Genomic DNA, 23,473 nt, shown 5'->3' on the forward strand with positions numbered 1-23,473 from the left:
TATAATATTGTAATTATAATTCTTATTTCTAGCCAAACACAAAATATAATAAGTATAGATATCTCCACTTCTGACACTTTCTTTAATATTTCTTAGATAAATATAACATAATTTAATTTAATTTAATATAATTTATCTTATCGCTCTCCCATTACTTTAGCATGATTATTGATCTGAGAAAAAAATTGACATGTATCTCTCGTAGATGATTATAATTTCATAATTTATAATCAAACAAGTGTCATTATTACAGTTCTTTAAATAAACAATATTATATGACGATGTACAACAGGCCAATGTACGACGTACAATGTTTCACAGTGACAGTGCGATAGCTCGCAGGGATGTTAGTAAAGCATGCGAGTACAAGGCAAAAAACGTAGTGTATGAAGAAAATGATAACGTGGCAGTGACGCGCTTGCAAAAATCGCTAGCAGTTTCATCATGAATTATGCGACGAGATAATGCGTAAAATCTTGAAATATCTCGGAAACCATGCATCTTTTCCAAAATATAGACACGTGTAAAAGCTTTGTTACAAAAATATCAAAATAATAATTTCTGAGTTAAAGATAATTCTTCGTAAACTAAATTTCAGTTAATTTTGAGCAAGTTCTATTAGAATATTAGTTTCTCGAATTAGAGACCAAAAGATTTAATATAAAAAATAAAGAAACGCTAAATAAAATTTTTGTTATCAAAATACTGCAATAAATCTACAAAGTTCTGTTTTACCAGACGTGCCAAAACGTCTTAAATCAATGCTGTTAGTGTAATCTTAGTTTGAAGCTGATAGAAATCCTCGATAGATTCACGATAGCACTGCAGAAACTCCATCTGTTTAATTTGCGAGCGCGTCAAGCTTCAGAAGCGTGATGTAAAAAGGTGAAAGGGCTAATGTGTGCGCAGGGGGACCGGTGTAGGTCGGTCCCTCTTGTTTTACTCACTGTCCGACTTGCCAGACGAGAAATCAGTGCTGTGCGTCTTGTCGCCCATCCCGCTGAACGAATAGTCGCCCTAGACGACAGAAAAGCGTTATCTTAGAGAGGTGTGTTCCGCTCGGTTGCCGCGGAGTTGACTCTATGTATACTCTCTTCTATATACGTATTATTGCACTATCAGCGCGGTGCACGTCGCATCGCCGACTGTTACTTGCGGTGCAAGACTTACAGGGAGAGCAGACACGGAACCGCCGGTCGAGGAGAAGGTGTGACTTCGCGGTGCCAGACCGTACCCCGGCTTCGGGATGTGCCGAAGGGAGCTCACAACTGGTTTGCAAATCAGTCAATCGACAGGTGTTACTGATTAGTTTCAGCGGTGATTTCAATTTGTTCAATCTCCCATACGAATGCCCAACGTTCGCTTGCCAGATTTTTGTACTCGTTAACTCTACCCGGAGCCATGTCGCTCCCTTATATGTCCCCAAGATCAACCACTGTTAAGGGATTTCCCCCTATCTTTGCGCCTCAACAATGATATACTTGGTACATCGCATTTTTTACAATGTTTCTCATGGATCCGAATAGATTTGAAAAAACAGATATCCATCGATATACATGCGATATAATTCTATTAAAGTGCTATCAATTCTTCTATACTGGTATTTTATATACATAATCTTTTATACAATTAGTAATAAAATTAAAAATATACATTTTTGAGGTAAATCTGGGGATATCTGGAATATTTTTGGAGAAATATTATAACTGAAAAAGACATGCATCAATCGTGTCATTAAATCTATCCTACAGAATCTAATTATCTTAAACTTTATCGCGTGTAACAAAGGATATCTGTAATGATAATAATTTCAAATATATCGCATTCCCATCGGCAAATGGCGCTTAAAGATATCCGATAGTTTCGAGTGCACAAAGCGTTCACTCTCATTAAGTAGAGTGTACGAGGCAATTCGCGATAAAAAAAAAACAGATACATAAAAAGCCAGCACCTCAGTGTTACAATAGACTCTTCTCGTAAGCGCGCCCGCCGTGATGACAAGTCAAAAGTTTTCCTTTCTTACTGAAAATGCAGACAAAAATATATATGCTTCAATATATTACAATGTATGGGATGCATCTAAAATTATAGATGAAAAAATCGCAGATAAACTATTCTTATGTTATCAAAAATCTCAACTTAAGGTGATTGTTGTTTGAAGACAGCAATGACTAAATTCTTATTTCTTCATCAGCAAATAACATTTTACATGCCTAATTTACACGTGCACAATTGTAATTTTTAATCGCGTAAAAATAATTAATAAGGTGAAATATTATAATACTGAAATTTTTAAAAATATGTAGAAAAGTTGAACTGGTGAGTGGGAAAATTCACAAATGGAATTTAAAAATGATTTGACTTGGGACCAACGGCGGGCGAATTGGAAAGTTTTCGGACTCACCGAATGATAGTGTCTAGTGGCGTTTGGAAGAGTGAAGGCGCGTTGAGTACCAAGGGGTGGATAGTTTCTGGGAGCCGGGGAGCGCGCCGATGACCTCCCAACTGCCGCCCACGCAAACACAACACAAACACAAAAACACAAATAGAGACACAATGATAGTAAACGACGGGTAATAGCATCGTGTGACTAACATACTGTGTCCTATTAAATCTAGAACGCTAACTTGAAATTAGCGATTTTGCGAAAGACAGATTTCTTCGTAGCTTTTACAAAGATATGATCAGAAAGACTTCTGTTGTTAAATTTTTCATAACGTGATTATTAAAAGCTGTAACAATAAGCCAGTTAATTTAAATAATTGATTAAAATTCTCTTAACTGCCTTTTTTCAATGTTTTGTTTCTTAATTATATAATACAATCTTTTAATATTGCACAAAATTGGATTAGTTGACAAACGTTCCATATTAGCGTTCTAAAATTAACTAGTGACCCAACATTGGAAGATACCGCGAAGCAAAATTCTGTATCTGTCAAACAGAAAGCAAAGATGTGCGGTGCATACAAGAAATAATTATCATGCGTAATAAAGTAAAATTATTATTCGCGTTGCCAAATTATCTTCCAATATTGTAAATAAGATTCAAAAAATATCTAAAAATTAACTCTTCTTAAAAACGCTTAATATAAAAATTTTTTATTAATAAAATTCAGTAGTCAATTATCAAAACCAAATCAGAAATTAGCTTTTGATCTATATTTGTTGGTCTTAATAAAACAAAACGCAAAATATTATGAATAATAGATAATTCTTGTAAAGAAATATTGCAAATATAAAAAAAAAAGAAATTAGAAATAATTATCTATAATGAATGTCTATATACATCTTGTAATAATTTTAATTAAATTTAGATAGAATGATTACGAAAGCGATTTAAATCTTACTAAAGCATACAGAAAAGAGATGAAAAATGATAAATTGACTTTTTAGTCAATTTGAAGTTCAGTTTAAATTCTATCTAAAAGTACTATTGTGCCGCAGAAATGAGAGTGATGTGCATTGGAACAATATGTGTCCGTGTATAATGAATTTCGTGGTCCCAAGTATCATGCAAGATATAGAACAGGATCAATTACCTCGAGAAACGATTTCCAGGACTAAAGATCGCAATTGTCGATTTAATTGCCCGTTATTTCGAGGTATTGGTTGATGCACCGTTCGCAGTTCGACGAAAAAAAATGAAAAGGCAAGCACATTGAGGTAAGGGACGACAACATGCATAGGCAGAATACATCACCTGTTGTATTAATTGGGCGTCCAGTGTATGGTTTTTTGGTGCTACATACGCCTCTTAAAGTCCTGCTTTCAAGTGTTACGTACTGTTATCATCGTTTGTTAATTAGCGTAAAACCCTCCCATGTCTTGGTTTGCATTGGCCGATTTGGTCGTACTCCACAAAGCAAACATTTCTTTTTTATCAACAAAATGGGACCATTTACGACTGCCCGCCCTGGGAAACCCTGCTCTATCGAGAGAGTCAGTGTTCTCTAATCCATGTTACTTTAAACGGTAGAGTGGTGTTAGTGTCATGTGCGAACGTGTGGACATGTATGAGATGATCGTTACTTATGTTAATGAGACAAATACGTGATGTTGCGTGTCAACGGTCAAAAACTTACCGTTGTAGCTAGGCCCGCTGGATCTGTAACTGAAGCCATCGTCATCCTCCCAAGGCCGTGCATGATCGATATTTCGCGAAGGTGCTGCACAAAATTTTCTTTGAATTATTTTTTACATAAATGTTAAATGATATTGTTCATAGGCTTTCAAATTTAAATCTAAGAACAATATATTTCCTTCTCAAAATTAAATAGAATTAGACAAGCTAAATAATTAAAGTCTATATCTAAATATTAAAAATATGAAATTAATTATTGTAACTTACATGCACCAACAGGACTTTCATAGCGCAATCGATATGTTGGCTCTCTGGCGGCAGACGGTGTCCTCGAGGCATTTCTAGGATCAACGTTCGCAGCTCTATGTCTCAAATTTTCCCGATCTTTTTCGCGATCTTGCAGGAATACTTTAGCTATCCCCGTATCGATCTTACTCAATTCATCCTGTTCCTTTTTCAATTTTTGCTCCGCTTCCTTGATATACGTTTTATTATCCACGTCATCCTCGTCATCAGATGCAGGTACTCCCTGAATTAAAAAGGATCGGAACATCAATTCACTAATCAGTCATTAAAATTCACCATTAAAGAAATTAATGGAAAAAGTAGCATTATATTATTTTGAAGATTAAATAAGATAATAATACCTTATAGGTGTCGGACCATCGTCTACGTCTTTCTGGATCAGTGTAAGGATACGGCGGAGCGGGAAAATCATCTCTCTCGATTGGCGGTTGAGCTCCCGGGGGTGGTTTCATGGCGTCTGGATAATGCGCTAATTCTATCGGTTCATCATTATCCACTTGGCTTGCTGGCGATTTCGGTCGAGTGTCACTCAACGCGTCGACCAAAGCTCTCATTCCCGATCTGCTGCTGCGTCCACCGCTGCTTCTTATCGAACGAGATGCTATGAAACAAAATAAAATGTGCGTTTCATAAAGGCCAATTGACAAACTAATTCTGGAGAACATAGATAACTCGAGGCCAAATAAACGACATAGAATTAAAAGTTTCAATTTCAAATAAATTATTTCTTTTAAATATTTAAAAAATTCAATATTTTGTTACGTTTAATTTAGAAACTATATAGATCAAAATTTCTGTTTTTGATACTCAAGATATTAAAAAAATGATTATATTTAACTGTAGCAGAATTGCATAACCATTTTAGAATTTCATTAAAATCTAATAATTTAAATATATAGAGAAAACTTACAGCTAGGTCTATGAAAATGCGGGCTAGTAGGGGGTTTATCATACGGCTGTATCGGACGTCTCAGATATCCTTGACTGGGCGTTTCAGTCAAATATGAGTAAGTATAAATCCTAGATACATCTTCCGCCGGTCGTCCGTATTCTCGCAGGATCAAGCCGGGGCTTCCAGTTCGTGCGGGATAATACTGAGGCAATCAATGTATTTTATCACGCATGTGGTGCAAATTGCATTTTACATCTGATTATTATTATCAATTATACAAAGTGCATAAGAAATTGGATAAACTAAATCTCTCTTAAAATAAGTTAATTTGCATTCAAAATTTAATCTCTTTAAAAAGAATTAATTTGTTATTCGAATTATTGACGCACTTTGTATAGAAAAAAATCATGCAAAGCGAGCAACGCTCTGTCAAGAAAGCATTTATATTAATATATTTGAAAATTCCCAAAATTTTTTTAAAATATATTAAATTTCTTTCTTTGTTTACATTATATTTACGGTCTAGAAAACAATAAACAATCATTAAATTAAAATAAATGATGCAATTTTTTAAATCAACGACAGAAAATCACTAAACTAAAATGATAAGTGATGCAATTCAATTTTTAAAATTATCGTGTGTTACTAGTAAAAATGATATCTTATATTAATTTAACAAGAATATACAATCTGAATAATGTTTCGATAGTCTCATTTTTCTATTTGACGGATCGATAAAAATCGAAATAAAATCGCAAGTGCCTAACAGAGCGAAAGCACGCGTCGCCGAGAAGTGATAATAAGAGAAGTGATACCAGAAATACTTGTCGAGAGTGCTGTGCTAAGTGACATATGGCATACCTTGCGACTTAGGCTGCTGTAAGGGCTGCACAGCGATCCGTTCAGGCTTGGCGTGCGTGACCGCAATGAAAACTATACATAATGACCGTGCGGAAAAAGTAAACAACGATTAAGAAAAGCGATAATAAAAACTTAATAAAAACGAAATATGATAATATAATCTTTGATGTTTCGCTTGTTTTCCTATATTAAGGCGTGCGTAAGATGAAAGAACGGTAAAGTGACAAGCCAGCTGATTCTTTGAGGCAAAAATCAAGCTATACACAAAGCTGACAAAATAATTAATGTATCTTGGATTCGAGGTATTCAGTTCTATATTGCCGCTATACAGAATACTATACTAAACATACAAGAATATACGTCGAATGACAAAGTGTTTCGTAGAAGGGACTATAAAATTTAAAATACAAAATGACGTTTTTAAGAGAATCCCATCGTATATTACATATTACGATAACAGAAAATCATAAAGTATACTTTCAGGGAAATATTTAACGTATGTGAAACACTTCGCTTTCCTTATAATACAATTGATAAATTCAATTATGCAAACGAATACAACTTAATATATATAATGCAGCTAAGTCGAATAATGCAAGTGCTAGACATAAACAGCAGCATGCGCTTCTTTTATTTTCTAACATAACAAAGTTACAATTTCTAATAATACTCAAAACCATCAAAATATTATTAAATCTAACTATTGAATCATACGATATTAAATTTTTGACTCCCTCATTTAAAAAATAGAATATATTTAATTTATTGCGATTCTCTTAATTTTTCAAATAATGTTTTCCCAAACGATAGATTTTATATAAATAACCAAGAGCATTACGTTTGAAAAAGAACTTGAAAAGAGTATAGAGTTATAGAATTTGTTCTATACTCTTTGGATCAGGAAAGCATTAAAATTAGATACGATGTATTATTTTAGAACGTTCTGGAACGCAATGCTATTTCTATTCTGGTTGAGATATGTCGCTTTAACGATAATATATTTCTGTCGCCTTAATCCTTGTTGTTTTTTCAAACGCGATTATTCTTAGTAATTTGTGTAAATCTATCATTTAAAAATGCAATTGTTTATTAAAAACGGCCTGTATATAGGCAATATTATATGCGTATGACCTGCATTAATGTAAATTATGCTCTGCGTTAATCTATAAAATGGAAAGCTTGTTTTCTTTGTTATATTAATATCTTATATGAATCCAATAATTGCTATAATGTTATATAAAATACAAACGCCGTGTATACAGCTTTATTCACAATAAGCAAGTCACACGTAACAAGAATATAACGTGAAATAAAATAAATGTTATCTCTTTACATATATTAATTCAATAATTTATGATTATGTACGATAATATACTTATCAAAACAATTAAACATTAAAATGCTACAATTGCTTCGTTAAAATTTTTGTAGTTAAATTAAGTAAAAATAAACAAGCTTTTGCAATAGCTTAAATTAGTTATAATACATGAATGTACAGAATAAATACGACTAGACAGCGAATCACACCGATCACGCGAACACAACCGGACTTACCTGCATCTCCGAAGCGCTGCTGGAAATTCGCTCCGATTCCCGATGCTGCGGGGTGTGAGCGTCCCCGTGTCCATTCACGATGCCATTAGGTCCGGTAGGTCCTGGACCGCAGCGTGGGTGCCATATGGCGGCACCCTGTAAATACATTTCCTCTCCATCGCCAAACGGATCGCCGCATTTCGTGCAGCGCGCGCAAGTTGGATGGAAATGATGGTTGTCGCCGGCCTGCAAAACCTTGCCGCTAATGTAACGGTTGCAATAGGCGCACTTTACTCCAAACTGCTTCTGGTAATCTTTCTCGCAGTAAGGCACGCCGTCTCTGTCGAAAAAAATTTTAATGGTTACGATTCACGCGTCATTTAAAATTTAAATCTCATTTTTTTTTATCCGTTTTTGTGCTCTTTAAAAAAACTTTTAAATAAATAAATTAAAAAAACATTTATTAGATATTTTTTTTCTCTAAAAGCTTTATCTTTATATTTTTCCAATCCTATAACTATCAAATCCCAATCCTAAACTCATAAAGAAGCTATCATATTTTTAAAGTAATATATAATCTTCTCCAATATATACATTTGTCGATAACATCAATTTATTTAAAAAGAATAATATTTTATTTTTATGAAAGTTGTACTAATATTCTTCTATAAAGGAGAGACGCTGTAGCGTCTTTTTCAGAAATAATATGTACTAATGAAAAATATATTTGATACGAAACGCTTGTGTCTCCTGATTAATATCTTGTAGATAATTAAGATGAAAGGATAGATGTGGATCAACGCGAAACTTACTTTCCCATGTATTCCCCGTGGAGCACAGTGTCGCAGCTATGACATTTAAAGCACCAGACATGCCATTGACGATCGAGAGCGACCAATGCCTGACCTTCCCTCAATTGGTTTCCACAACCGGCGCAAGCACCAGGGTCAGCGTGTCCGCCACCTTTGGTACCGGCGCTATTGCCAATCGGCGTGGAGGCCTCGCGAACCGGGATACCGACACATCGGTGACATAGCGCTTGACCTATGAATAATGTATAGTTAATGAAGATTAATGAGACCCGGTAACGGAACCCAAAACGTTATCATTAACCATTGTACTGCGTGCAATTGTCCGTTTTATGAAATTGTCATCCAGTTTCATTTATTATTGTAATTTTTTTCACTTAAAAAAAAAACTAGTTCAAAATCACTTCGTTTTATTATGTTGATTACATTACAAAAATTATACAACATTCGATAAATTATTGCTTTATTAATAGCAATAAAGATAAAATAATAGCAATTAAAAAAAATTTTTTTAAATTCGGTTCGGAAAAATATAGAATGCACTTGAATTGATAAAAGTTTATAAAAATAAAATTTTCTTTAATAAATTATTTTAACTGACATTTCCTAAAATTATATGGACGGAATTCACTTTCATTTTCTTAACGATTTTCTTGATGAGGGACTAGATGTGAAATCCAGCGTAATTTATTCGTAACGTTTAATCGGCCTTAATTTCTTAGAAATGGGTGACTTGCATCGTTACAGTACACAATAAAGAGATGCACGTCATGTCGGATTTTTACCTTTGGCCGCGTAATTGTCACAAGGACGTATGTATGTACATAGTAAATGCGCGCGGCCTTGTAACGGTGGAGTAACGATAAGCCTAAGTGGCAATTCGCTTTAACAGATTGACTACTACACTAATTGTGAAAGCTGTACCGAAGAGGCACATCGGTTACACACTAATTCAGTACGCATCATAATCCACAATTGGTAGAGAAACTGTTGACAATTAGAATTAGTGAATCTTTCATGCGTTTGTCGGTATTCTCGTATAAGAAACGCTGTGTTATGTCAACACATCAGTACACACTAATCAAAGATGTAGATTAGATTCTGCCTCAATTTAGCCCTCAATGAGTCGTAAATAATTGTTTTATCACATACCTTGAACAAGAGACACTTTTGTTCCCTGTCCTAACAACGGTTGCCGACATCTTTGGCAATGGAAACAATTTGGATGAAATGCGTGCTTCTCGCCAGCTGTCACCACATCACCCTCCACATACTCTCCGCAACCAGCACAACGTGTACCCCAACGCTCCCGATAATCCTAGTAGACAGAACAACAAACACATTACATTTAAAAAATCTCTAAGAATAAATGTCGAATAAAATGTGACTTACCTTAGTGCAGTAATAGGAACCTTCACGTGCAAAGAAGCCACCCTGTGCTAAGCTAGCGTTGCACTGGGCACACTTGAAGCACCCTATGTGAAAGTATTTATCCTGTACCCGCAGTACCTCCCCACTGCACTTCTTCTTACAAGATTGACAAAACGTTTTACCTGAAACAAGAGAGCCGTTTTCCTTTATGAAATGCTTTTTCACGGATCATTAGCTTCCTATTCCAAACTAGTAATCTATCCGACAGTAATATCGTAAATTAACTGAGTAGCGAGCATTCGCGTAAAATGAAATTTCTACCATTTTATAACAGAATAAATAGCTTTCCAACAAATGTAATTTATACGTTTAAACATTTTTTTTGTAATATTTGTGAATCTTTAGAGCAGGGATAATCATAACTTGCTTTTGATGTTCTAACTCATTCTATTATCAAAGTAACAAGATAAAGAATTCAGGTAATTAGAAAAATTATTTTACAGTATAAAATACATATTTTTAAACACTGAGAATGACTCTAAACAAACACCTAATCTTATTATATCTTTTTTTTTATATATAACAGAGTGACAATCAGAAATTTCAAAAATTAAATTATTTTGCAAAGCATCATCGTATTAAAAAACTTTTAGTTTGGACTTATAATCTTGTTATTTAGTATTAGAAATTTATTAATTTGCAAAAAATATTTGTAAAAAATGAACGTCATCTAAATTTTAAACAATTTAAATAATTAAATGATAACGTAAATTAAAAAAATACAATATTTAATATATGAGAATAGTTTTACAGTAAAGAATGTTATCATTATATACTTATAATAATGAAAATTCAATCATGACGTACATGATCAGATAAATAAAACTTGTTGGACGGACGTGTTAAAAAATTGTTAACTCGTTGTGAAATTTTTCAAGTGTAGGCAAGGGTACGAGGATGCAAGCTAAAAATAACGAGAAGACATCATGAGTCATGCACCTTCTCGTGCGTGACGATCATTCGAAATTTCTTTGAGTGCGTTTACACTAACAATGGCGACTCGCATCTCTCACTCCACGTGGTCATCGGCTCTCCACGGAGCGTACGTTAACTTTCAGCAGTTACGTAATGCACCTGTCGCCAGTTGAAAGGATGCATTACAATGCTCGCGTTCTGGAAGATTATCCGCGCGTTCTATAATAGGGTTTTCCATTGAAACAGTTTAGATCCAGAATAATCCGAGTCTCAACGAACCGATGTCCGGATCTGAGATAGCTTTGATCGTAAACCTAAATGGCAGATTAAGGACAGTTGACTTATCCCAAACTGCACGTGACAATTGTTAATGGTAAATTCCTGAAGCCATTTTGAAATAAAAATTCTAACTAAAAAATGTCGAGACTATATATTTTTAAATGAAAAACATTTAAAGGTAACTAATCAAATCATTACTTATTAATTGTTAATATCGCTCATTTGCTGCATACACTATTTAAAAAACTAAATTTTTTAGAAAATAAATTAAAATATTTTTACTTAAATTAAAATGTTGTAATATTAATTTTAAAGCACAATTTTCATTTGATTACTAATTACAGAAGAATAAATTATGTTTTCTTAAAGTATGTTGTTTCTTTTTTCTTTATATGTTTTTATTCTTTTTTTTTTTCAAGTAACTAAAAAAAATTTTTGAGTTATATCGTTATTGACATATTTATTATACTTAAATCAGGGTTGTTACAGAAAATAAATTTTTAAATTCCCTGGTTTCCCAGATTTTCCACATGACTAATATAAAATATGTAAATTTTAACATTTAAACTCAAGGATTGTAGGAAAGCTATATTATTAAAAACGCAAAAAAAAAAGCTTAGTAGCATAGTAAAATTTTGGATGCAAATTCAAGCAAAAAATAAATTAGTTTTGAAAAAAAGAATGTAGTTACGACAAAAAAGAGGGATCAAATAAAAATACTGAATAAAATATAAATTTAATAAATTAAATTATTTTGTAAAAATCGTTTAAAGTGCGCTAGTTTTGAACTGTAAACGGCAGATATAATATTTAAAAAATTATAACAATTATTTGGAATAGGAGCAGTTTAAGGAAATTGTGGGCAAATTTTGAAATTCCAGATTTTTTTACATTTTCCCAATTTCCATGACCAATTTCAATTTCTCTGACTTTTCCCAGTTTTCCAGTTCTGTGGCAATCCTTAATTAATGTTTTAAAAAAATATCCAATATTAAATTTAATATTTATTTATATATATTACGTAAAAGTTCTTAAATCAAACTTACAACTCTAAACACGTGAAAGTTTGTATTCGTATGTACATTTTTTCCTTTTTGCATCTTTTAATAGCTATGAAATGCTGCCAAAAAGTTCTTCGCATGTTTCTCTTTTTTTTTTTTCTACTAAAACAATTCTTTTTACACTTGCACGCGCACGTGTTTGTCATTGTCCCCGTGGATTATGTTTATTAACACATTACGTTCGATTTGTACGCGTCGCGAATTAATATCGTGATCGATCGGAGCAAACATGTCAGCCGAAACACGAGCACGATATGTTTTGACACGAATATGTATGTACGTACGAATAACGAGGATCCATTATTCATTAGTCGTTTGATTTCGGACTTAATCGGCACTTCGCGTCTGCATGCATATAACACGTTTTCTTCATTACATTATCGTTACGCTATTCTTCATTGTTTCATTACGCGAATAATAAACGTTTCAAGCAAATACGAGCAGCATAATTTATTCTACCACGGTGACGCAAATTGCATGACCTTATTATATAAATTGTTACGTGGTGAATTGAATGTTCTCGCTTCCCTCATCCCGTGTGTACATCGCGGAAGTTCGCATGCCACGAGAATAAATTAAATAGAAACAAAAAAAAAATGACACCGCAAGTATTTTGACGAGCGTGTACGAAATGTATACGAATGAAAAGTCGAGTGCTCACCAAGCTCGGTCGTTCGATGATTCAACTATGAGAAGGCGCGAATGAATGTGACGCCTTTATTGAGTTATCGGTTGTTTTGAACAACGTTCCACGATAAATTATGGCGTATCTGTAGTGCCGTTACGCGCGTGGCCGGATCACATGAAAATGCGCAAAGGGAGTGTGTGTTCACTCATAGCACAATCAATATTTAGAGAGGCAGAACTAATAATCTATCTCTGTTTGCGTTCGCTGCACCGAATCCAGCTGTTTCGTGTAAAGACTGCGCTCGTTTCGACCTAATCATGTGTATAATACATAGAAGAAAAAAAAAGTATGCAGGAAGCTGCACATGCATTTTTATTCGGTCCCGTCGGCGCGAAACGGAATTCTTTCATTCTGCGAATGTAGAGAGAAAGTGCGACGTACTAATTACTCGTCAACCGCGAATTCCGTGGCGGATGCCGGTAACGCGGTCGATTTTTATCTGTCGAGAGGAACAACTATTTCCGGAGTAATTAATAAAAAAAAAGTTAAAATACTTGAAAAGAGTGAAGCTTCTAATTAAGTCTCCTGTACGTAAAAATGTATTTCTGGGTAATACCGGTTAGTCATTTTAATAGAAAGCGAAAATTCAATTTGCTGAATAATTACGGCGAAATAAGTTAAGAGATTCTTTTTCCGAATTTTCACAAGTTTTAATGCTTCCGTCGCATTTAAACTCTCCTTACGTTCATTTTGTAAATGTCAAGTCACATCCAGTGTAAATCACGCAAGAAATGTTCTCCCCGTGGAAACAATTTTACTTCGTGAGAGAATTCCGCGCGAATTCAATGAAACGAAAACAAATGCCGCTGGCATTTATATAAATCAACCGCTGAAAAAGATGAAAATGTGCATGACATCACAAAGCCGGGAGGTAAAGGCCAGATCCCCTGTGCCTTAAACATATACGATGACATCACAGCTCTCTTCGTACATTCGACGTCATCGGATCGTCGCATGAGTTAAAGTCGACAGAATCCTCGTAGGCGGACCAAGTTAAACGCATCCGCTTTGTACGGAATTATCGAGGAATTATCCTCTGCTTCAGAAACTGACACTTCCGACTCTAGAATCCGCCACAGACAGTGTCCATAGAGTAGCAAGAAATGCCCATTTTTAAATTAGACAGCGACACGACAATATGATAGACAGATGAACGAACGAAGTGTAGCGAAAGTATAATTCCTGAAAAAAATTTTTTCAACCAATTCTACGTGCTAGATTCGACATTTCCGGCTTACAACAATGCACGCCGACGCTGCTTTCTCTGCTCCTCGCTGGAGTACGAAGAGCTCGAACAGAATCGAAACTCATGACGCGAGCTCGCATTTAATCGAACGGGGCCACTCGTCCATGAAGTGACACACCCTCGTCTGCGCGTCTGCATGTCGTTTAATTTACGGCACGCTTCAACTGGGGCGAAAAATCTGTTGCCAGAAAAAAGAAAACGATCGGGTCGATAGGCCCAACTCGGACGCGACAGAGTGATAACGGAATTTATCGTCCTCGTGATTCGCGCGCGGAACACGTCAATCGTGTGCGATAACAATGTGTCGATGTCACGTGCAGCACGCCTAAAATGAAAAAAAAAAAAAAAAAAGGAAAAGATAATAAAGCTGCACTGTCGAGTTATTTAACGAAGAAACTCGGGGAATTTGGTAAAAATTTTTCTCGACCTCATCAAACGTTCCCAAATGCTTCAATAATTACAATTTCATTAAAATAGCCTGTTATATAAGTCATTTAATTTATACTACCACTGGCTCAATATATTATTCTATACTAAAACAGTAGTTAAATTTGATATTGTAATAGTATTAAATTTAACCAGTACTGACTGACATAACTGTGGCCGTCATTTGACAGCCAATCATTCGCCAGTGATGGCTCAGTACTGATTGGCAGAACTTTGGCCGTCAGTTGACAGTTGTAACGTTGACTAAGCATTGATTTTATTGTAACTGTTGGCGTTCCTGTATGGATTGATTTTAGTATAAAATAATAATATATCGAGTAGGAGCAATGGCAACTTAAATTAGGTTAAATTTAATACTACAGATTTAACAGTGCGTGAATCACAGATTCTTATATGAAATAACAGCTGCCGGAGTACATGGCTGTGCGAATTACACGTTTGACATGAAGCAGAAATTCTGAGTCATAACGTATGCATACCTCGACTACATTGCTAATTAGTAATTCAATATTGGGATTACTCTCCCGTTAAAAAGACGCCGTATCACGCAGGCGTGCACAGAATAACCAGTTTCTGCCGCACAAACTGTCACTGGACAAGACCCGATAGACGATCATATTTCTCTTCAACGTGAAGGCCATTACTTAACGCGACTTTTATATCCGCGATACATCCCGGCGATCAGATACTTCAGTGATTATATCCTCAGATTACAGTTGTCAGGGCAAAATCAACAAAATCGAAATTAATTGAAGAATAAGGTCTCGTCACTTGTCGCGATCACTCTACGTAGATACCATACATGAAGGTGGTATGTTAATATGATTCATAAGTGGTCTAAATAGGATGTGGCAAAGTGGGGTCAAACGCGACGACCCTGGACTGCCCTGATCTCTCTCGTTGCACTCCAGATCATAAAATCGAATATTAATCGACTGTGCAACGATTATCTGTCGAACGTATCTAATCACATCATATTTTTCCGTTCGCGCTATCAGTCGACGCAGCTTTTGTTGCAGTTTATACAAATCAAGAAAACTTCCACAGTTATTAAGTATCTTGCACGTCATGCCATTTCTTCGGTGTTTATTTGCTAAACGCAAAGTACATAGCTGCGAAATAGTATTAAACTACTAAAATATTATAGAAGTAGCGTAAGATAACCATGAAATATTATATGCTAATAGAAGAAAATTCAGAAGTGAAATTTTCTTAGAAAGGGAAACATTCATTGTAATTTATATTATTGCATTATTGCTATTTACATTTCCCTTTTTCCCACTTTTCAACTTAGACACGTTATATTATATTTTAGAACGGAATGGAAAGAGACAATCGTGCAGCTTATTTCATTTATATCACTGTAAATTCTTAGAATGTGTATTAGGTCAAGTTAATTTGTCTGAAGGAAAATTTGGAACGTTGACAGCACGAAGGAAGTTGATAATGCGTCGCACAGAAAATATCTAGGCGTCTAAAAGTGTATCTCTAAGAAACGATTTGTATTTAAAATCGATGCTCTCGAATTGTATTAAATAACTTTTATGATTATGTACATTTTATTTTTATCATCAAAATTTAAACAAAACAATATTCGATATTTTTCACTTGCTTGGCAATCTGAATATTGTATTTTGAAGCTGATGAGCATTTTGTTATCTCTACGAAATAAACATTGTGATAATTCAAAAGAACGAGATCGAATTTCGTTTAAACCGTACTCTGCACACACAATAGGTGTTTTATATTACACTACATAATTTCAAGATAACATATAGCGTGATATAACGGAAGAGCATGTGTTAGATTTCGCTGAAATTCGCACCAGCATGAACTCGACAGAAGAACATCTGCAGAACTGCTATGTCAGCAGATAAATTTTTAACCACTCTCCTTTCTACTAAAACCTGCTGAACTACCGTTTCTTTTTTCGGTTTGCACTACGCTTTGCTACAATCTTGTTTATACTTCTGAAAATTCAGGAAATAAAAGTTCAATTTAAATAACGTAAAGCGCAATCTTTTTCATCGGTGTAATTATTTAATTTAACGAACGACAGTTTCTATCTTGAATGTCGCCTTTATAAACAGACGATTTACCAACGAAATATTAAAAAATTTATTATCGTCGACGTTTAAACTCGCTCTAATGAAAATGTGTTAAACTGCTGCACTTCAATTATCCTGCGATAACAAACTGATGTAACGCATGAGATGCAATCAGAAATTAATAATTCGTAGATGCACGTGTTGGACAATCACTTCTCTCTGTAAACGTTGTATCATATTCAAATAATCGTCACTATTCGATGACGCATCCTCAGAAAATGAGAGTTAAAGATATGTATATTACAGTCAATTATCAAGCAGGTTAACGGTAACGATGCGACAATTATGGCTTTTGCGGTTAGTTCTTATCGCCATGGCCATTTCTTGGTATTCTTCTTGTTTTATATAAGAGTTACGTACTAATTCAACAATATTTCATATGTAAACTAATTTCACACTTGACCACGTACAATAAAATTTTATGCAAGTAAATTACAATATTATGATACTTTATGTAACACTTTAGATATGTAGACTAATTCAATAATACTTGATAATAAAATGTAAATTTAATAAAGGGAATATACAGTATTTAAAAGCTAATCGCAGAACTAATTGTTTCGCGATGTAAAATATATTTTCTAAATATTATAATTGTGTAAAAAATAAGCGATGTCCAACCTCATAAGTTATAAACTGTTTCTTGATGATAAAAATAATCGTTAAAAAGTCGTTATTTTATTTTACTTTGGGCAGCATACGTCACAATATATTGCAGTATATACATAAAAAAATAAACGTGCAACTTCTTATATTGTAAATACTACAAACTTAGAAATATTATAAATTGTCCCATACAGTTCAAGGTTGCACATGACATGGCAGAGACCGATTGTGTGTACATGATGCAATGTGCAAAAGTATATATTTCGACTCGTGTTCATTATACGACAATTATCAACGGTTACTTAATAATGCGTGAAGTCAGTAATTAGTATCCCACGAGTGCGGAGGGGAGGGGGGGGGTAACTAAATTACAAAACGCTTGTATGGCATTCGTAAATGTGTGTATATGAATTTTATTGTCGATAGCGCGAAAAAAACGCCATTATTATATCCTGCGTATGATGCAAAAAAAATTCCTCGTAAATCGTTTTACCGTTTTTGCTTGCTAACTTCACTGTATGCCAACAAACAGTACGATGTCAACGGGAAACGAGGTACTTCGCGCTCTTAAACATTTCTCCAGGGCAGCGTTTCGCAATAATCGAATTAATTCTCTCGCGGTTCTTTTCATTAGAAATTCGACGCAAGTCGAATGTGTTGCGCGATATATATTAAATTAATCGAGATTAAAAATAGTTAATAATTTGAGAACGAGTCATAGAATATATTTTCGCAATCAGATAGACAGCAGATAATCGAGAAGATCTGATCTAGGCGATACTCTGTCGGTCGACTCACACGATGTAAGTGAGATCCCCGAACGGGATTCCGATCGGCGTTTCTAGGCGCGCTAAGGAATGCATTTCCTTGTCGGAGCATCGGAACGGTGTAAAAATGTCCTCGGCGTGCGGCACCGTGTCACGTTCCTCAGATTCGCCTCGTCACGACGAAAAGCCGCGACGGAGATATTCGTGGCTGAGAGAGGCAGCCGTCGTAACATGCAAATATTGCCGGATCTTGTGGATCGCGTGGTACCACACGAGGTACTTTCGCATCGTGTAATTTAAGCATCGCGTCGCCGCGATATATTAAACCAGTCGTGAGGCAAGTTGATAAGGCGGACGGATGATCGGCGGATGTCGTAAAATACCGTACCGGCCAGCGGAACGGATTCCATATTGCCGCGTCGGATTTCTTGTCGGGGAGACAGATTTCATCTCGGCGGACGTGGGCTTCAATTTCGCGAATAACGAGACAAAAGGCGAGATCTATTTACATAGTCAATAGTCGTAATTATTTCACGTTTAATTAACGTTATTGAAAGTTTAACGCGTTTACCGCGCCGGCGCCGATGGTAGTGCTAATGGATTTCGAAGATTAATGAATACTGATACAATAAATATCTCGATGTACGCTTCATTCAGCATTATGGCCCGTGGAGCTTTGACCTATCAATTTTTCCTATTTATTATAACATCTATCGCCTATATATCGTAATATTATACAAACGGACGCAATGAGATAGTGGTAATGAGGGACGATTATTGCCAAATGAAAAGGTAATGATATTGTAGGAGATTCGGGAATTAAAGAACGATCGTTGAACGCCAGTGTATTCATTGAAATTTCACTGGATCTTCAAAAATAACGACAGCACAATGGCTCGTCGTTACGAAATTAATTGCGCTTTTAATCTAGCATCACGGATTGACGTAAAGCAAAAAGAGCGGTTCGTTCGTCACGATGACCGCAGAATAGAAGGAAAGGATTTTTTCGGCTCTTCTCACGGCAGCCAACATTTTTTTACCTTTCTTCAACGGTTTTTGCTTGTGCTGGTCGGCATCGTCTTTCTTGAACTCCGCCTTGCTTTCACTCGCTATCAAGCTCTCGCTCGTCTTCGACTTCATCCTGTCCGCCGTCTGCGTTGCGTAACTTTCAGGGACACGAGCCGCGCTGGCACACGCACCTCTCCTTCCCGTTTCCGTGCGATGTTAAGATAAGATAACGCCGAGCTAGACGATCGGTGGACGATTCGTCACCGGTCGAGGTGCAACTCGAAGCAGCCGGGAGCAGATTCGTATCCCCGATCTGCCGTTGAGATCACTCAAATAACTCGTGAGTGAATCGTCGACTAACATCTGTGTCTCGACGAGGTCGAACTTGGAGATTTTGCGGAAAAAGAAAATTCGACGTGTCACGTTGTCCGTTTAGACTGAATATTTTGTCCTCTGTCGATGTTCTGTATGTATCGTTATGAATCTAATGTGTAATGTAGCATCCTCGATAGATTACATCGAGATAATCGAAGGCGATTATCGTTGTTTGCTGAGTAATGCGTCGATAACAGCCAGAGCTAATTTTGTTTCCAGAATGTAAAAATCTCAGCTCGTGTTTAATATATATTATATTATTTGGTGCGTACGCGTTATTTGATGAATCGACAGTTCGCCGAGAGCTAATCTGAATTACGGAGCGTATGGCGCGAGAAGCTTTGACGTAATACGATCAGTCAATCAGAAAATACACGTGCCCGTACAGTCGCTGCGACTGCCGATTGTCGACTGCCAACAGTGCCGACCACCAGTTACTGGCCAGTATTCGTGCCTCGTCGAGTCCCGATTGTCAACCGGTACAGTCGGCGCAGATAATGTTTACTTTCACGGTCGACTCCGCCCTGAAAGTCTAATCTCTCCGGTGAGACGACTTTGCACCTCTTTCATTCTGCGCTTTGTACCTTGCCGCAATCTGTTTCTTTCTTTCCGTCTCTCTGGTAATCTGTCCTTAATGTACATTTGCAAGCAAACGATATTTGCAGTTGCCTCAAGGGGATTAGAAAAATATGTTTGTCAGCCGGCGCATTAAACTTTTTATTTGGCTTGTACGCAGTTGCATCACGAATGTTTAGAAAGATTTTCGAGTACTACACGAAAAGAACGATTTTGCTTATGAATTTTTACTTAAAAATTTCTACGTACATAGATACAGGTTTGAGAATAATTTTGTTGGATCATCAAAATAATTATGTATGAAACTCAATCCCAATAAATAATGCTGCAAAAAGTTGTATCATTCTGGCAACCAATTTAAGCGTCCTACATAATTACTTAAATAGTAATATTATATAAAATTATTTTCAGAATTTGTATCTAGAAAATATTTTTAAAATCTACATATTTTAAATTTTCAATAAAGTCATTTTTATGAAATAAATAAAATGTTCTGAAGTTGACAAAATTTTTTACCCTGAAACTTTCCTTTCCAGAAAAATCTGAAGTATACATTAAAAGTGCAATTATTATTTTTTGTACAAAGCAAAAGATCGAATATTAACAGAGCATTCAGAATACATGACTCGAAACTGTTAAGGGTAATTTATAAATGGAATCATTGCATAAAGCTTTAATCCAGTTAGCTGAGAAAGATGAATATCTTGAAGTTCGCTTCGTACATTTTTAAATATATTTTACTCTAAAATTCACTTTCTTGGCTCGAAGAATCTGAAGTGTACATTAAAAATGCAATGTTACAAACGTGAAAGATCAGATAATATTAAAGGCATTCAAATTATCCGATTGAAAGCTATATTTAAGAGTAATTTATAAATGGAATTATTGCATAAGGCTGTAATCCAGTTAACTGGGAAAGTGTCCAGCGCTTGTCACAATTTTATCATCACATACACACGCGGTGCCCTAATTCTGTCAGCTTAAACTAGTTTCGCATAATAGAATGATATGATTAATAGTGAAATAAAAAAATATAATATAACGTTACTCCTCAATTAAAAACACGTAAGACAGATTAGACTTTACATTTTTACAGTAAATGCCTCAACAGTCAAATCGGATATCCGAAACTGTTTCAAAGTGAAACAACCGATTCCTGCACAAGCTTTATGATACAAGAAATAAAATTATGATAAACACTGCACCTCTAGTTTCGTCTTAAAACTTTTAAATCCGCGTAAAAAAAACAAGGTAGCTGCTATTTGTAATTTTATCTCGCTACTCGATGAACATTATGTTGCAAATGTGCAACGTTCGGAGTCGTGTTACATCTCCCAAGACCGAGTCAAAGAATGGCGTAAGTCGATGCACGATGTGCATCACATGCACCAATAAGCGATTGAAATATTGATCCAGGATGCGTACAGAGTGCCCTTTCTTCTGGATAATCCAATTTCTTCGTCAAGACTGCATTGTAGAACCAGACAATTTCAGACTAAAATGACAATTATTATTTTCTTGTCAAATATATTATATATAATATATAAAAAGAACGAAAATAGACTTTTACAGGAATATCACTTCGACTTAAAAATGTCGTATTTAGTGATTTCCAACATTATTCATTAAAATTGATCGTACATACAATTCTTCGAAAGTAGAATCGTAATTTACGAGGGTACAAGAATTAGACGAGTTTCGCACAGTTTTTTCGTGTCGAAATCGGGCGTCGAATTCTGTCGACGCCAATTAAGAATCTTCATCGAAGGGGAATTTCTCCCTCAAGAGGTGCAGCGTCTCTCTATAGTAGAGTTTGGGGGATACGTATCGATCAGCAGCGGCTTTTGCAGTTTCGTGTGAAACGTGCTCGACATTAATGGCATCTCCAAGGGACCCCCCCCCCCCCCCCCTCGTACCCCTGTCGATAGAAACTGAGAAGAGGATCAATATCACGTGTCGATCGTTGCTCTGGCTTTACGCGCTCTGTCGTGAGCTGATCTATTATGTAAACGCCTCCTCGTGCGTGAAATGGCTGCCTCACGTGTAAAGTCTTCGTGTAAGCGTAAGGTACACATTGCGAGATCGACTGCCACGTAATGTCGCGGATCGGGGTTACGATTGTGTACTGTCGTAATATGATCAGTAAATGGGCGGACACAAATAACAAGCTAAATAGCGTTCTATATAATCGACTATTCGATACGAAAGATTTTTAGTGATTGCTAATTATTGAAAAATAAATTGAACCAACGTTATTTCGAGATTGTCATGCATTCTTCTGGCATTTAAGAATACATCGAGTGTATAGTCTCCGCAAAAAGTGACTGGAATTAGAAGTTTACACTTTCCGTATGAGACTTTCTCTCCAAATGTCGTCTTCTATATTTAAAGTGTATAAAAAATTGATAATTGTGGGAATTAAGTTTTCAAATTATATATACATGATAGAATTCGAGTAATATAATATTAACGGGAACTGTTGTCAAAAAGATTTATTTTTTTCTAGTATTTTAAAGAAAAGTGTTGTTCTAGATTCGCTAAGTTAGGATGTCATATTTTCAATTTTTTTTTACGTAAAAAAATTAAAAATGTAACGTGCTAACTCCGCGAATCTGGCATGACACTTTTCGCTTTAAAATAAAAAAAGAACGATAAATATTACTATATATTACTTTTAGTAACAGTTCCCGTTAATACTATTCAAATATCAATAGATATAATTTGAAAATAAAATTGTAGCAGTTACCGATTTTTTTTACACTTTAAATTACAGATGATGCATTTGAGAAAAAGTGTGGTACTTTATTTATTGCAATTCTAGTAATATTTCTCGTTAATTCTAGCAAAGTTCCAAGTCCTTATAATTATTTTTAAATAAACCATAAAATAACAAATAAAATATATATATAATTTCCGTTATATAATTTCGATTTATATTTTATATTGATAAGGATTCGAATTGAAGGGTCGAAACGTATATTTTATTTGTTTTGTTACATTCGCACGAAAAATAAAGAATTTCTGTGCATCCGAATAACTGATGTAGGCTCTGACGGGCTTTTTTTACATTTTTCACTTATGGTTACATTAGTTTTAATTAATTGTTTAATATTTGTATTCAGACACTTGGTGGAAAAGTTACTTATCACAGTTCTAGCGAGAGTTTTGGTACTAGCCAGAGTTCACAAATCCTCTCGCAAAGTAAAAGAGACAACGAGAGATAGCGCGAGGAGTTTGCGTTGTCCGCGATGTCACGCGCAATGCAACGGTCGCGTGGGTGGGCGGGAGATGCACAATTGCAGCAAGCGAATTATGTGTTCGCTAGCGTCTCGTCGGGGTCGCCGGCTTCTTCGTAGACAATCGGTCCTGCTATAATTGCGGTCGCGAACAATTCGCACGAGCGAGAACGCGGATGGATGCGACTCCATACGCGTAACAAATCGTTGTGTTGCGGTATTAGAACTAAACAAAAAAAAAAAAAAAA

At 35.4% G+C, this 23,473-nt stretch overlaps 1 protein-coding gene across 11 annotated transcripts in view; it reads right to left on the reverse strand.

Moving 5' to 3' along the window:
- LOC108755033 (actin-binding LIM protein 2) overlaps positions 1-23,473 on the reverse strand; it is a 30,248-nt gene that overhangs the window by 3,970 nt on the left and 2,805 nt on the right. For 3 of the 11 annotated variants that reach the window (XM_018497746.1, XM_018497744.1, XM_018497752.1), the window contains exons 1-12: positions 19,071-19,812; positions 9,875-10,035; positions 9,635-9,800; positions 8,486-8,717; positions 7,695-8,013; positions 6,141-6,212; positions 5,298-5,481; positions 4,729-4,988; positions 4,349-4,610; positions 4,083-4,166; positions 2,405-2,505; positions 948-1,017 (exon numbers count right to left, since the gene is read on the reverse strand). In XM_018497746.1, coding sequence (XP_018353248.1) covers positions 948-1,017; positions 2,405-2,505; positions 4,083-4,166; positions 4,349-4,610; positions 4,729-4,988; positions 5,298-5,481; positions 6,141-6,212; positions 7,695-8,013; positions 8,486-8,717; positions 9,635-9,800; positions 9,875-10,035; positions 19,071-19,170 — 2,011 coding nt within the window. In that variant the 5' untranslated portion in view covers positions 19,171-19,812. Of the gene's footprint in view, positions 1-947; positions 1,018-1,170; positions 1,269-1,697; positions 2,023-2,400; positions 2,506-4,082; positions 4,167-4,348; positions 4,611-4,728; positions 4,989-5,297; positions 5,482-6,140; positions 6,213-7,694; positions 8,014-8,485; positions 8,718-9,634; positions 9,801-9,874; positions 10,036-19,070; positions 19,813-23,473 lie in introns of those variants that run through there. The other 8 variants (XM_018497747.1, XM_018497745.1, XM_018497755.1 and 5 more) reach the window with 7 other exon arrangements.

The sequence above is a fragment of the Trachymyrmex septentrionalis genome, unplaced genomic scaffold (genome assembly GCF_001594115.1).
Source record: "Trachymyrmex septentrionalis isolate Tsep2-gDNA-1 unplaced genomic scaffold, Tsep1.0 scaffold83, whole genome shotgun sequence".
Taxonomy (NCBI): Eukaryota; Metazoa; Arthropoda; class Insecta; order Hymenoptera; family Formicidae; genus Trachymyrmex; species Trachymyrmex septentrionalis.